The 13,598-nt window shown below is 48.1% G+C and overlaps 1 protein-coding gene across 1 annotated transcript in view; it reads left to right on the forward strand.

The window, feature by feature from the left end:
• cntnap2b (contactin associated protein 2b) overlaps positions 1 to 12,769 on the forward strand; it is a 15,909-nt gene extending 3,140 nt beyond the window's left edge. The window contains exons 3-25 of the mRNA XM_019869362.1: positions 843 to 1,036; positions 2,002 to 2,149; positions 2,750 to 2,953; positions 3,065 to 3,249; positions 3,377 to 3,520; positions 5,111 to 5,369; positions 5,444 to 5,593; positions 5,837 to 5,999; positions 6,080 to 6,186; positions 6,286 to 6,405; positions 7,360 to 7,475; positions 7,636 to 7,720; positions 7,970 to 8,126; positions 8,212 to 8,339; positions 8,430 to 8,600; positions 8,930 to 9,148; positions 9,344 to 9,580; positions 9,679 to 9,915; positions 10,488 to 10,621; positions 10,970 to 11,063; positions 11,366 to 11,593; positions 11,669 to 11,743; positions 12,004 to 12,769. Coding sequence (XP_019724921.1) covers positions 843 to 1,036; positions 2,002 to 2,149; positions 2,750 to 2,953; positions 3,065 to 3,249; positions 3,377 to 3,520; positions 5,111 to 5,369; positions 5,444 to 5,593; positions 5,837 to 5,999; positions 6,080 to 6,186; positions 6,286 to 6,405; positions 7,360 to 7,475; positions 7,636 to 7,720; positions 7,970 to 8,126; positions 8,212 to 8,339; positions 8,430 to 8,600; positions 8,930 to 9,148; positions 9,344 to 9,580; positions 9,679 to 9,915; positions 10,488 to 10,621; positions 10,970 to 11,063; positions 11,366 to 11,593; positions 11,669 to 11,743; positions 12,004 to 12,203 — 3,755 coding nt within the window. The 3' untranslated portion in view covers positions 12,204 to 12,769. The remainder of the gene's footprint in view (positions 1 to 842; positions 1,037 to 2,001; positions 2,150 to 2,749; positions 2,954 to 3,064; positions 3,250 to 3,376; positions 3,521 to 5,110; positions 5,370 to 5,443; positions 5,594 to 5,836; positions 6,000 to 6,079; positions 6,187 to 6,285; positions 6,406 to 7,359; positions 7,476 to 7,635; positions 7,721 to 7,969; positions 8,127 to 8,211; positions 8,340 to 8,429; positions 8,601 to 8,929; positions 9,149 to 9,343; positions 9,581 to 9,678; positions 9,916 to 10,487; positions 10,622 to 10,969; positions 11,064 to 11,365; positions 11,594 to 11,668; positions 11,744 to 12,003) is intronic.
• Positions 12,770 to 13,598: the final 829 nt, after the last annotated feature.

The raw sequence follows: 13,598 nt of genomic DNA on the forward strand, positions 1-13,598 counted from the left end.
TTTTTAGTTTTGATTTTGAGCAGCAAATTTGGAGTTACATATTGGTGCTCACCAGGAATGCATAGGCAAAATTGCACAAATTTTCACTTGAAAGAATAGTGGCGATCTTGGGATTTTTTTCTGTTCAATTTTCAAACTGTGTAAATTTAATACACTTCATCTTCAGCATGTTTAGTGCCACTTTTGTAAGTAACCACGCCCCCGTCCAGGCCACGCCCCGTCCAGGCCACGCCCCTTCCGCTTTTTTCATCACTCGCCATTGCCATGTATGCATCAACAACAGTAAACTAATAAAATAAATTTACAATGCCATTTTTGAGCATCGATACCATGGATACCGCATCGTAACTTGCAATAGTCGTTACTTGCGACTAATCTTGTGTCTGAATTGTAGCGCAAATCTCAAGACAGTAGGCTGATTCCCAGTCCCCAAAGCTTCACTAAAGTTAAAAAAAAAACAACTTCCCACCAGCAGAGGGTGCGATTAGATAAAATGAAAATGCGTGGAAGATGGCAAAGAAAAAAAGTGCGCATCTTCAAGGCAGAGATTCTTTGTGACTAATTTTTGTAGCCGACTTATCCAAGTTCATTTATTCATCAACCACAGCACTACAAAGCTAGAAAAGACCAGTAAATCATGGGGAGCATAGTATTCACTAGTACCAAGTAAAATCAGCTTCTGAAGGGTTATTTTCAGGTTGCTGATCATTTTCAAGTGTGTGTTAATCTTGAGAAATGATGATCGATATTAGCAAAGTTTGCTATTGCCTGCAATTAATTTTGCCTTATTGCTTCTGTTCCACGGTCCACATTATCTGTCTTTGTGACACTGACAAACCCAGGCGCCGGAGGCTGGTCACCTTCGGACTCAGACCGTTACAGATGGTTGCAGGTTGATCTGGGTGCCAGAAAACAGCTTGTTGCCATAGCGACCCAGGGCCGCTACGGTAGCTCCGACTGGACCGGCAAGTATCAGCTACTTTATAGTGACACACAGTCCAACTGGAGGCCCTATCAACAGGATGGAAACGTCTGGGTAAGGAACTGAACATTTTTTCCATACCTTCGATGTCTGTAGCATATCTCGTCGGCCACATACAGTGGCATAATTGGTGAAGTCATTTTTGAAAAACGAGAAAAAACCCCCACAATTTTTCGAACATGCAGTATTTTTTAATTTGAATTTTTCCTCTCGCTTACTTTTGCACTGATTTGGTTGAAGTTTTTTGTTATTTTGTACAATACGAATTCTAAATAGCAATGTGTGTTCTAAAAAATGCATTTTATTTTTTCTTGTCCCGCAGAAGTATTGAAAATGACTTTGGCAATTATTATGGCTGATGATATGCAGCATGCTATTTGCTTGGACACATACAGTCAAATTTGCTGTAAACCGGAGGTATAAGGTAGCGGTCACGCTTTAAAATTCATTCCGTTCCAGACTGCTGTTTGATCTTCGATGTGGTCAGATTTCACATCTATTTTTCCAACATAATCAATATAGAATGATTCGAATGAATCCATTGAAGAGGTGCAGAAGTATTGAAAATGATTTTGGCAATTATGCTTTATGGCTGATGATATGCAGCATGCTATTTGTTTGGACACACACAGTCAAATTTGTTGTAAACCGGAGGCATCAGGTAGCGGTCACGCTTTAAAATTCATTCCGTTCCAGACTGCTGTTTGATCTTCGATGTGGTCAGATTTCACATCTATTTTTCCAACATAATCAATATAGAATGATTCGAATGAATCCATTGAAGAGGAAAAGCTTTGCTGAGACCGCTCTAAATGAGGATCCGTAGTCTTTAAACACTACCACCACCACACAATAAATGTCTACCCCTGATTTCGGTTTCTATCATTCTGTTCCATTTTAGTGCCATCTCTTCTTTGGAACTTGATCACCAAATCCAAATTGTGAGGGTGCACTGTGCTACCCGATCTAAGCAGTGTAACAATATATAGCAACCTGTCTCTGTTTGTGTCTCCAACCAGACGTTTGAGGGCAACTTGAACAGCGATGGTGTGATTCGTCATCAGCTACAGCACACCATCCTGGCCCGTTATGTGCGCTTTGTCCCATTGGACAAGAGCAAGGAGGGTCGCGTCGGACTACGTCTGGAACTATATGGCTGCTCATACTGTGAGTGGTATTGGTTGGTTGGTTTGGACTGTGTGGATGCTTTGCTTCAGGCTGTTGTTGCTCTGTTCTGATGTGGGGGACTGGGGGGGGGGGCGTTTATAGTCATTTATAATCATAGGTGAGCACAACTGACATTTGACGTCATACCCTTCAGAGACGTTACAGTGTGTTCTTCCATCCTTGCGACTATTTGCTGTTACAGACGTTGTGAAAGCGATGCGGCAGCCACATGGGGAGAGGCATCGGATGAGTGAAGCAGGCGTCTTCCTTTCGGGTTAGAAAACTAGCCACCAAAATAAGTCGTACTTCATGAGAAATTCGATTGTGCCAAAGGTGCCGTATCATCATAAGTCTACGATCGATTGTACTCCCCACAATGCCGTGTCACGGATAACGTTCCGTTTGTAATATTTCAGTTGAGTTTTTGGGGCAAATATCACAGTTTAAAACATCACGGCGATTTGGCGCATTGGCCTGGAGAACCTGTTGACATTGCGTCCTGGACGAGCTTATTGGTGGAGGAGGATAGATTTTCAACTGAAACTTATCATAACTTATGGCACTCCATCTGTCTGTCAGTAAAATAAAGTTGTCTTCTAGGGGCTGATGTGATCGCTTTCGATGGCCATGGAATCCTCTCCTACCGCTTCAGGAGTAAAAAGATGAAGCTTGTGAAGGATGTCATTGCTCTCAAGTTCAGAACCACGGCCGGAGATGGGGTGCTGCTCTACGGGGAGGGACAACAGGGAGACTACGTGTCTTTGGAGCTTCGAAGGGCGAGACTTCAGCTCAGCATGAACCTCGGTAGGTTTCATAACCTCAAGCGCAGAGCGACGACGCTCCTTCCGCCGGGCTGTTCCTTCTTACATGCCGACGATTGAGACGCTTTGCCCGCAAACGTTGTGGTGCTCTCAGGCAGTAACCAGTACGGCTCCATCCAAGGCCACACGTCCGTGACCAGTGGGAGCTTACTCGATGATGACCACTGGCACTCGGTTGTCATCGAGCGATACCGAAGGAATGTCAATTTTACTCTGGATCACCATGTTCATCGCTTCAGGACCAACGGGGAGTTTGCTCACCTCGATCTGGACTATGAGGTAAGTGACGAATGACTATGTTCTTGTGTCAAGGATGGCATTGATTTTTTTTTTTCGGAATGCATTGGCAAGACGGTCAAGTCACTGTGTCTGCTTCACTATCTGTTACGATGTTCTTTGCCTCCAGATGAGCTTTGGAGGCCTACCTCTTTCGGCAAAGTCGAGCTCAGGAGGTCGAGGGAACTTTGTGGGCTGTATGGAGGGCATCACCTACAATGGTGACAACATCACACACTTGGTCCGCAGAGGGAAAGTGGACGCTTCCAGCTTCGTAAGACAATTCTCTCCTCTTAGCTGTGCTCATTCGGGTGCTGGAAAGCTGCCTGCTACTCCAGCGTGTCAATGAAAATATTTCTTTTCTGCGTTTCCTACCACTGCTGCTACTATCTGTCTGCAAGTGTGTGGTCTCTTTCTCTGGTGTGCACCAAAAATGAAATGCAACGTGTCAACAAAGTTTCTCTTGAGAGCTCGCCATTATAGAGGGAAAATCCTGATTTTCATCCTTATAATGTATGATACTAACAAATAAGCTGGACTCGTTAAAATGAAATGTGATGAATATGAGTCCTGTTCCCTGAAGTAGGAACAGAAGGTACAACACGAGGTATGGAATTTTGGCCCACTCTTTTTCGCAGAAGGGCTTTCTAGCATGAACTGCCAGTTTAAGGTCACACCACAACATCTCCAGTGGATTCAAACCTGGACTTTGACTTGGCCACTCCAAAACCTTCATTTTGTTTTCTTATTTGAGCCATTCAGAGGTGCACTTGCTCTTTCGGATCATTGTCCTGCTGCGGGATCCAAGAGCACTTGAGTTTGAGGGCGTAAACTGATTGTCGAACATTATCCTTCAGGATTTTATGGTAGGCACCAGAATTCATTGTCCCATCTATCGCAGCAAGTTGTCCCGTTCCTGAGGTAGCAAAGCAGCCACAGACCATCACACTGCCATCACCATGCTTCGCTGTTGGCATGGATGTTTTTTTTTTTTAATCAAATGCTGTGTCATTTTTACCCCAAACGTAACATGTTCCAAAAAGTCCAGTTTTTGACTCCTCAGTCCATAGAAGGCTTTTCCAAAAGTCTTGAGGGTCATCAAGATGTCGTTTGACAAATGTGAGACGAGCCTTCGCCTTCTTTTTGGACAGCAGTGGTTTTCGCCTGGCAACTCTGCCATGGATGCCATTTTTGGCCACTGTCTTTCTTACGGTAGAGTCTTGAACGCTGACTTGAACCGAGGCCAGCCAGTTCTGGAGTTCTTTGGATGTTGTTTTGCGACTTTTTGGATGAGTCGTTGTCGTACTCTTGGGGTGATTTTAGCTGGCTGTCCACTCCTGGGAATGGTTGCCACAACTCCCAATTTGTGGCTAATGGCTCTGATAGTGGTTCGCTGGAGCCCCAGAGCCTTCAAAATGGCTCTGTTATTTGCTCTATTATGGTCTTGTGGGCGGTTCTGTCTCATGCAAATCCGCCACTGCTCACCCCACCTCCGGTACCACTTGGTCAGTGTCAAGTACGGCTTTTGTTACCGAAACAACCGAAGACGGAGCTCGGCCACTGCGACGACACGACAGCTACTCCCACCAGAGTGTGGAAGAAAGCGAGCGCCTGTAGATATTCAAGGGTATTTTCACTCATGGAGGCAGCACTTCATCATCAAGCTGGCAAATTCTAAATATCAATTAACCACCTCCTGAAATGTTTGCTTTGGATTGATTGATCACATGCACGCACGTAGACACACGCATGCTTCCCAGTGGATTAGCATTTGGATAATCTCATACCAGTTTTTGTCAGAGTACTTCCTGATTGTTGACGTTTCCATGCTATTCTTCTTGTCTCTCTTTCTCTGCCACTCTAGCGCAACTTAACATTCTCATGTGCTGAGTCCAACACCTTCCCCGTCTTCTTCAACTCCACATCCTTCCTTCGGCTGCCCGGTCAGACTGACAGTGACACCCTGTCTGTCAGTCTGTCTTTCAGGACGTGGAACCCAAATGGATTGCTGATGTTCACAGTGCTGGCTGACGGCTGGGTGGAGGTGGGACTGACAGAGGGCAAGATCGCCGTCTATATGAATGTGACACAAAAAAAGAACACCCATATTGACATTTCATCAGGTGAGCGGCACTCATTTGTCATTTAAGGTCCATCACGACAAATGAGATAAAAACCCCCCACCCCACCACTCCAGGCTCCGGCTTGAATGACGGCCAGTGGCACAGTGTCCATCTGAATGCTTTGGAGAACTATGCAATGCTCACAGTGGATGGAGACGAGGCGTCCACAGTCAGAACTGCCATCCCAGTGCAAATCATGACGGGAGGAACATACGACTTTGGAGGTGATGAGACGTCCGGCCTGCAATTTTCTTGACTTCTACGCTCGATTTTGTAGATTAAACTAGCTATGAAGTCATCTTGCGGAGAATTGCGCGAGGCAAGAAATGAATCTATTTTCTTTGGTAAATTCAGCAAAGGTAAAAAAAAGTCTTTGCTTCTTTGACGAGAGCATGACGCCGTTCGCCTGAAATTTCTGGGAAAGTTGAAAGGGTTGAAATTTGACCCCCTCATTTATCGTTTTCAAGGTTACTTTCCACATACGACCACTCATACACTTCAGCGGCCCTTCCAGGGCTGCATGCGGTTGATCCACATCGATGACCATCCGGCTGACCTCAAGGCCGTGGAGCGAGGCCTCATCGGAACCTTCGAAAATGTCAGCCTGGACATGTGTGCCATCGTTGACAGGTACACAAACAACAAAAGACAAACGGCTGTTTGGACTGGTTGGGGGCCGCGTCTGATGGCTCGACCGTGTGTCATCGCAGGTGTGTTCCCAACCACTGTGAGCACGGTTCCCGCTGTTCTCAGACATGGAAGACATTCACTTGCAATTGTAGCGGCACCGGATACGTTGGAGCCACCTGCCATACCTGTGCGAACACACACACACACACACACACAATCGTTGATATTGTCACGTCGGTTATTTGGGCCACTGAGTGGTGCGCTGTGTGTTTTCGTTCGCATGCAGCCATGTTTCAGCAGTCCTGTGAAGACTATAAGCACCAGGGTAAGAGCACCGGGACTTACTGGATTGACCCTGATGGCAGTGGGCCCATCGAGCCTTTCAGAGTTGTGTGTGACATGACAGGTGAGCAAAGCCAAAGTGGGTCTGAATAAGGCGCCGACAGCGCAGTGAAAAAAGATGCGTCCTTTTCTGCTCGGATCAGATAACGAAACCAATTTGAATGCTTTGTCTGACAGTGACGGGCCGTGTCCATTTTACCATTTGCCGTGTACCATTTGAAGGGAAAAAAAAAATTCCAAACCAATCTTTCTGCTCATACTACAGCATCCCGATGGCATTTGAGTCTGGTCTTTGACGTGGGCCACTCCAAAACTTTCCTTCTCTTTTTGGTTTTTATTTTTGAGCCAGTCAGAGGTGGACTTGCTGGTTTATTTTGGGTCTTTGTCCTGCTGCTCAACCCGAGACCGCTTGAGATTTCGCCCAAATCGACGGCAGGACGTTCGTCTGCACGATTTTCTTGTAGGTGAATGAGTTGTCATGTTCACCATAAAAAGCTGTCCAGGTCCTGGATAAGCAAATCACCCCCAGACCAACACGCTACCACCATTTATCAACGCTGCATTAGTTTTATGCCAGACGTAACTCTGTGCACTCCTCCGTCCACAGGAAATTTCTCCCAACGTCTCGGGCAGGGGCAGGCAAACTTTTTGGCTCAGAGGCCACATTGACTTCTAAAATTTGACAGATGGGCCAGGAAACGTTCATTTACTCGACTGTCCGTCGAGTCGCAAGCGATTCACTCTGATCATGGAAATTGCCAGAATCGGACTGAGCAAGAATCGCTTCCTCGTTTTTCAAAGTCTCACAGATTTGAGTCTTTCCGACTCCAAGCGTCTCCTGAATGTTTCGTATTTTGTAACCCGCTTCGCTTAATCGGATGCGTTTCACTTTCTCTTCCGCGGTCATTAAACGTTCCTCTTTGCCTGGACGCCCTGATCTACGGGATCAATGTCAATGAATGAAATTGATCTGGCATTTCACGACTCCGCTAATAAAGCGCCGACTTGTGATTTGTAGAAGAAAAAGTTTGGACCACCGTGAAGAACAACCTCGCACCTCAGACATCCGTCATGACTGCTAATCCAGAGGACAAGGCGGTCCTGCAGATCACTTACAACGTCACCGATGAGCAGGTACGCAAGAGCGGCAGTTTTGACCAGTTCTTGGAATGAAATGTGACTCCCGCGATGAATAGGCATCACTGTTGCCCATCCGAAGTGGTCATAAACTCAATTAGTTGAGTGAAGTGCTGAAGAGAATGGAGGGTAAAACATGTGTTTGCTTGTCTTTCAGCTGTTTTCGGTCACCAGCAGTGCTGAAAAGTGCCAACAATATCTCGCCTATGCCTGCCGAATGTCCCGTCTGCTCAACACTCCAGGTAAGGTACCGTGATCAAGCTCCATCTACATCGTGAATTTCAAAGTCCAAAGCCACGACTGGACTGTAAAACGAAAGCGATTCCAAGGGCTTTGACCAAAGTAATGCGGCCTTGGGCCCCCGTGGCTCCTTCTCGGAAGCCAACGGTCTCCGACTTGGGTCTGAAAACCGGACTTTTTAGAAACGACAGCACGGTCTGAGATTGGAACGGATGCCTGATTTCAAGCGACGCGGCTCTTTGAACTCGCAGGCAGCGAACCGTTCACCTGGTGGTCGGGACGAGCCAACGAGAGGCATTTCTATTGGGGAGGTTCGGGTCCGGGGATACAGAAGTGCGCGTGCGGAATCGAGCGCAACTGCACCAACCCCAAACACTATTGCAACTGCGATGCCGATCAGCGCGCCTGGTGAGTGGACTCGTTGACGGTCTTTCTGTCCAAATCTTCACTCGCACAGCGGATGGTGATTTCTTTTGTCTTTGCGTGTACGCAGGAAGGAGGACGCCGGCCTGCTGGTCTATAAGGACCACTTGCCAGTGCGGCAAGTTGTGGTTGGTGATACGGGCAGAGCTGGATCCGAGGCCAAGCTGACAGTGGGGCCGCTCCGATGTCAGGGGGACCGTAAGTCTCAAACCAAGCGGGAGATGAGTCCCTTTTTTTTTCCAAAATAATTTCACTCCCTCCATGGCTTGCCGCTGCTGCCTTTTAAAGGGAAATACTGGAATGGCGCATCCTTCACGAGTCCAGCGTCCTCCCTCCACTTCTCTGGCATCAGAGGAGAAACCAGCACCGACATCTCCTTCTACTTTAAGACCTCCTCCACTCACGGAGTCTTTCTGGAAAGCTCGGGAACGTCCGACTTCCTTCACATTGAACTAAGAGGTGCATCTTTGTATTTGCAGACTTTGCCGGTCTGTCCGTCGGTCAAACGGCGCCAGGTTTGAATCCCGCCTCAGGCCTTCCTGTGTGGAGATGGCAAATTCTTGCCTGGGCTGCTTCAGCTTCTTCCCAAGGCACACGCATTCACCCCACAAATTCATCTTAGGTTAGGTTTGGATTCGATATCATTGGAACTCACATTGTGGAGTCCAATATTTGGGTCAAATGTTGCCCGGTCGTGCCGGAAGCGGGATTCCCCCCCCATCTGCGGCCCCTTCTCAAGGTTTCGAAGTGAATCATTTCTGAGTTGGACTGTCGCCCCGCGGCTACAGGAGGCTCCTCGGTGTCTTTCTCCTTTGATGTGGGCACCAAGCGAATGGAGCTATCGGTGCACTCTGCGCTGCCTTTAAATGACGACCGGTGGCATCGCGTGGAGGCTCAGAAGAACGTCAAGGAGGCGGTGCTTCACCTTGATGGAGAGCGGCGAGAGGTCAAACTGGCACCTTCGCGGGGCCACGCAAAGCCAGAGTCGGACAGCGACATCTACCTTGGTAAGGAACACGGGCCAGGTGCAAACCGTTCAAGTCTTTGTTGAAATTTTTTTTCCGATGGGTCCATACAATTTTTCGCATGTTTCGGTGTTTATATGCTGTTCGGAAGATGCATCTATAAATGTCCCCTTTTGGCCCATCGGATGAGTGAGGGGGGAGTTTTTCAAAGCTGTCACCGTCCGTCCCTTTCCCCAGGTGCCTCGGGAGGTCAAAGGGGCTTTCTGGGCTGCATGCGGGCCCTGAAGATAAATGGATTGACCTTTGACCTGGAGGAGAAGGCCAAGGTGACTCCAGGGGTCCATCCGGGCTGCCGGGGCCACTGCAGCAGCTACGGGACGCACTGCAAGAATGGAGGCACGTGCGTGGAGCAGTACGACGGATACTCTTGTGACTGCTCGCTCAGCGCATTCGACGGAGCCTTCTGCACCGAGGGTGGGGCCCGCGCCGATCCAACTGACCGGAGACCTCCGGGTCAAGTTGCCGCTTGAGCAGCCCTTTCTCCTTCTTCCCCGCTTGTGCGTCTGCGGCAGATGTGGGCGCCTACTTTGAAAGCGGAACCCTGGTGCGCTATGACTTCTCGCCGGAGGCAACCCCGCCCTCCGCCGTCGGGGAGGGCAGAAGCTCTGCGGGCCCCCCCGTTCCCGTGGAGGCCAACCTGACTCGGGAGGAGCTGATTTTCAGCTTCAGCACTTCCAGCGCTCCGAGCATCCTGGTCTACATCAGCTCCAGGACTCAGGACTACTTGGCCGCCGTGCTCAGGCATAACGGTGAGGGGAAAATGGCGCCGGCTTTCCACGTCACTTTCAAGCTCGTCTTACCCGGATTCACTGCAGGCACGCTCTCCGGACTTTCGGCACACAACCGTTTCCGGGTTTGGCCCGCGTGTCTCCTGCGGCACAGCGAGAGCATCAAACTCTTAAACGTGTACTTTACGCTCTGCCGAAATGCGTTTCAGAGGGCGCAGACACGATCGCAAAATACGATCGCAAATCTTGAGTGTCGCATTCTCTGGTGTCGATGCAGCAAATGCGAGCCTATGAAAACAGAAAAGTCAAGCGGTCACAAAACAATAGTCACGGCATATGCATCTAGTCTTATCGCTCTCGAGATGAAGTTGCGATACTCGAATTGTCTGGCTTACGCGTTCAAATCAAAAGCCGAACGTCATCGCGGACGGCGCACTCCAGAGTGAGCGGCGAGAGCTCTTCCTTTGGCTTGAAAAAGTTGCACCTTGAAAAGCAACAAATGCTGTTGCAATGTCGTCATCCTTTGTTCCAATGGAAGCGTTTGTGTGTGTGTGTGTGTGTGTGTGTGTGTGTGTGTGTGTGTGTGTTTCCAGGAACACTGCAGATCCGCTACAGATTGGGGGGGCTCGCCCAACCTTTCACTATCGATATCGACCATCGCAACATGGCCAACGGGCAGCCTCACACTGTCAACATAAGCCGACACTTACGGGAGATCCGATTACAGGTCCGTGCGTGACCACCTTTAACCTCCAGCGGTGCCACCCTCACCGTCGGAATGTCAATCTGGAGGATACAAAAATAAAACATAAATTTCAACAACAAAAAAAGCGAATCTGGCAGTACAAGGTTAGCGCATGTTGTTGAACCTGCTCCCTGCTTTCTGTTTTCTCTTTGCATGTTTTCCAGGACCTCCAGCGGTGCCACCCTCCACCGTCGGAATGTCAATCTGGAGGATACAAAAACAAAACATAAATTTCAACAACAACAAAAAAAGCGAATCTGGCAGGACAAGGTTAGCACATGTTGTTGAACCTGCTCCCTGCTTTCTGTTTTCTCTTTGCATGTTTTCCAGCTGGACCACTACCCAGCGTCCACGCATGTGTTACCCGAGGCCTCCGATGCAGAATTCAACTTGATCAAAAGTTTGTTTCTCGGGAAGGTGTTCGGTAAGTGCGGACATAAATCATCATGCTGAGCCTGCGCCAACATTAGACATGAGCGTGCCCTGCCGTTTTTAGTCCCAATCGCCGAACACCGACTGGAGGTAGACGGGAAGTCTTCTCATCCTTTATATCGGAAGCGGAAAAAATGAAAAAAGAAAAACTTGCCACACGCGACCCGGAGATTTGCACATTTTCTTCATCCAAGTGTAGTCGGATTGACGGAAAGAAACACATCTGTCCCAGTCATTGTCACTCTATGCTTGTGTTTGAAATGATTTTGTTTTCGCTTTTGCTTGCGCTCGTAGAAACGGGCCGGATTGACCCCATCTTGATCGAGCGCTACAACACGCCGGGCTTTGTGGGCTGCCTGTCGAGAGTCCAGCTGAACGGCGTGGCGCCGCTCAAAGCCGCCCTGCGCTCCGGCCAGGCGGCGCCCGTCAGCACCCACGGGATTCTGGTGCCGTCCAATTGCGGAGCCTCCCCGCTGACCGTCTCGCCCCTGGCAGCCGATGATCCCTGGCACGTCGAAAGCGGTACAGTCTCAGGCTCGTGCGCAAATCCCGGCAGAATGGCGGGTTCGACGTTTTCCGTGTTCACTTTGCCCGCAGACGGAGCCGTGTTTCCTTTCAGTGAGGAGTCGTCCGGCGGCGATGGCGTCAATCGCAACTCTGCTGTCATCGGAGGTAAATCTTTCAGCTTCCGACATTGTGAAGGGATTGTTGTTGTGGGAACGCGTTGCAGATATCCGATGGCCCTTTTCCACCGCCCTTGCGCGGTGCCCAGAACGAGCACCGGTTCTTTCTTTTTTTCCCGTCGCCAAAATTGGCTCGCGCTGCGGTGCTTTTTTGGGAGGGTGGCGGAAAAGGGGCAGTAGTGAGGGCATTGCAAAACGTAGCCGCATTACGGCGGACATGCTCTTATCTCCCTTTGGTCGTGCTCGCAGGCATCGTCGCCATAGTGATCTTTGCAGTGTTGTGCATCCTGGTGTTTGTCATCCGCCACGTGTTCCAACACAAAGGCTCCTACCACACCAACGAGGCCAAGGGAGCCGAGTCGGCGGATTGCGCCGACGCGGCGATCATCGTCAATGACCCCGCCTTCACCGAAACCATCGACGAGAGCAAGAAGGAGTGGTTCATCTGAGCCCCTCCCCTCTCATCCATGAAAGCGGCACAAAAGTGGACTCGACCGTAGGATGTACTTTGTGTAGTTTTGAAGCGTAGCAAGAAATTAGTGGAGCCAGGAGGGCTCGTTGGAGTATGGAAACTATGGACATCAGCACGTTCCATACGCGTCAGCGTTGAGAGTGAGGGTGAGAATGGGAGGCGGTTAATTTCAACCTTCTAAAACCAACAGAAGGGAGACAGAAAATGCCATGGACGGACGTGTGAATGATGAGTGCTCAATAGCTTAATTTATTCAGAATTAAGTTGTATTTCTTGTGTTATTTATTTGCCTTCTCGCAATAAGAACACTTGGGGAAAGACGGCGGCGGCGACAAAAAAAAAAAAAATCACTTAAGCTTTGTGCCAACTAATAATCAACTGCACATTTGTAGCCATATTCATTTGTCATCATCCTGTTTTGTTTTCGAAGTCAGCGAGTGAAATCTCGGCACGCACGTGTAGAGCAAATGGAATGCTTTTTATTTATTTTGTGCCTATACAACTTTTAAGTGTCTCTTAAATGAATAAACTGCAATGATTTTATTCACGTATTCATTTTGATAAATGACTTGGTGAACTAAATATTGCACTCTACTGACTGCAAATAGCAACAAATATCAAGCAAAGAAATGGCTTTTTACTTATTTTATTGAACATTAAAAAGGCTCCAAACAATAAAGGGGCAACAAAATTAAACTTCAACCAACAACAATCAAACATGCTGCATCATAACAAAAATAGTGAGTATTAACTGCAACAGCAGCAGCGAACAAAACAAACATAAGCTACTCCTTGCTTTATTTTAAATTTGCAGTCAACAAAACTAAATACTTCAACTTGTAATACAGTACTTCAATTTGTCCAGTCTTTGAGAACACCCTCTCTGACGGGACAGATGTTACTACAATGCACAATCTACTCTCCATTACTTTGATCAAACGGAGGTAGACGGAAGCTCGGTATTTCCACCAGCTCAGTGGATCAGCTGCCCTTGAATTCTTCAAGACATGCCCTAATTTAGTGTTTTGTGTTTTTGCACGCTTGGCTAATACTGTAAATTAAATTCAGATTGCTTGCCAAACGCCTTTGTGGTTTCCCGGACAGTAGGGGGCGATATGAACTAAAGACATCCAATTCACCAAGAAGAAGAATAAGCACAAGCACAAGAACGGTACCACATCCGGTTCAATGTGCAAGTTTTTCCGCTGTCCACAAGCCCTGTTCTCAGTGAGTAATTTTAACATTTTAAACTGACTTTGCAGTTTATCTCTTGAGTGTATACATGTAGACAATTGGGGAGAGTTATTACGACACGTTGCTCCTTTAATTTCGTTGTTGTGACTCAACGTAAAAAACAACGTCAGCAAAGGGG

This window comes from Hippocampus comes, unplaced genomic scaffold (assembly GCF_001891065.2).
Source record: "Hippocampus comes isolate QL1 unplaced genomic scaffold, H_comes_QL1_v1.1 scaffold117, whole genome shotgun sequence".
Taxonomy (NCBI): domain Eukaryota; kingdom Metazoa; phylum Chordata; class Actinopteri; order Syngnathiformes; family Syngnathidae; genus Hippocampus; species Hippocampus comes.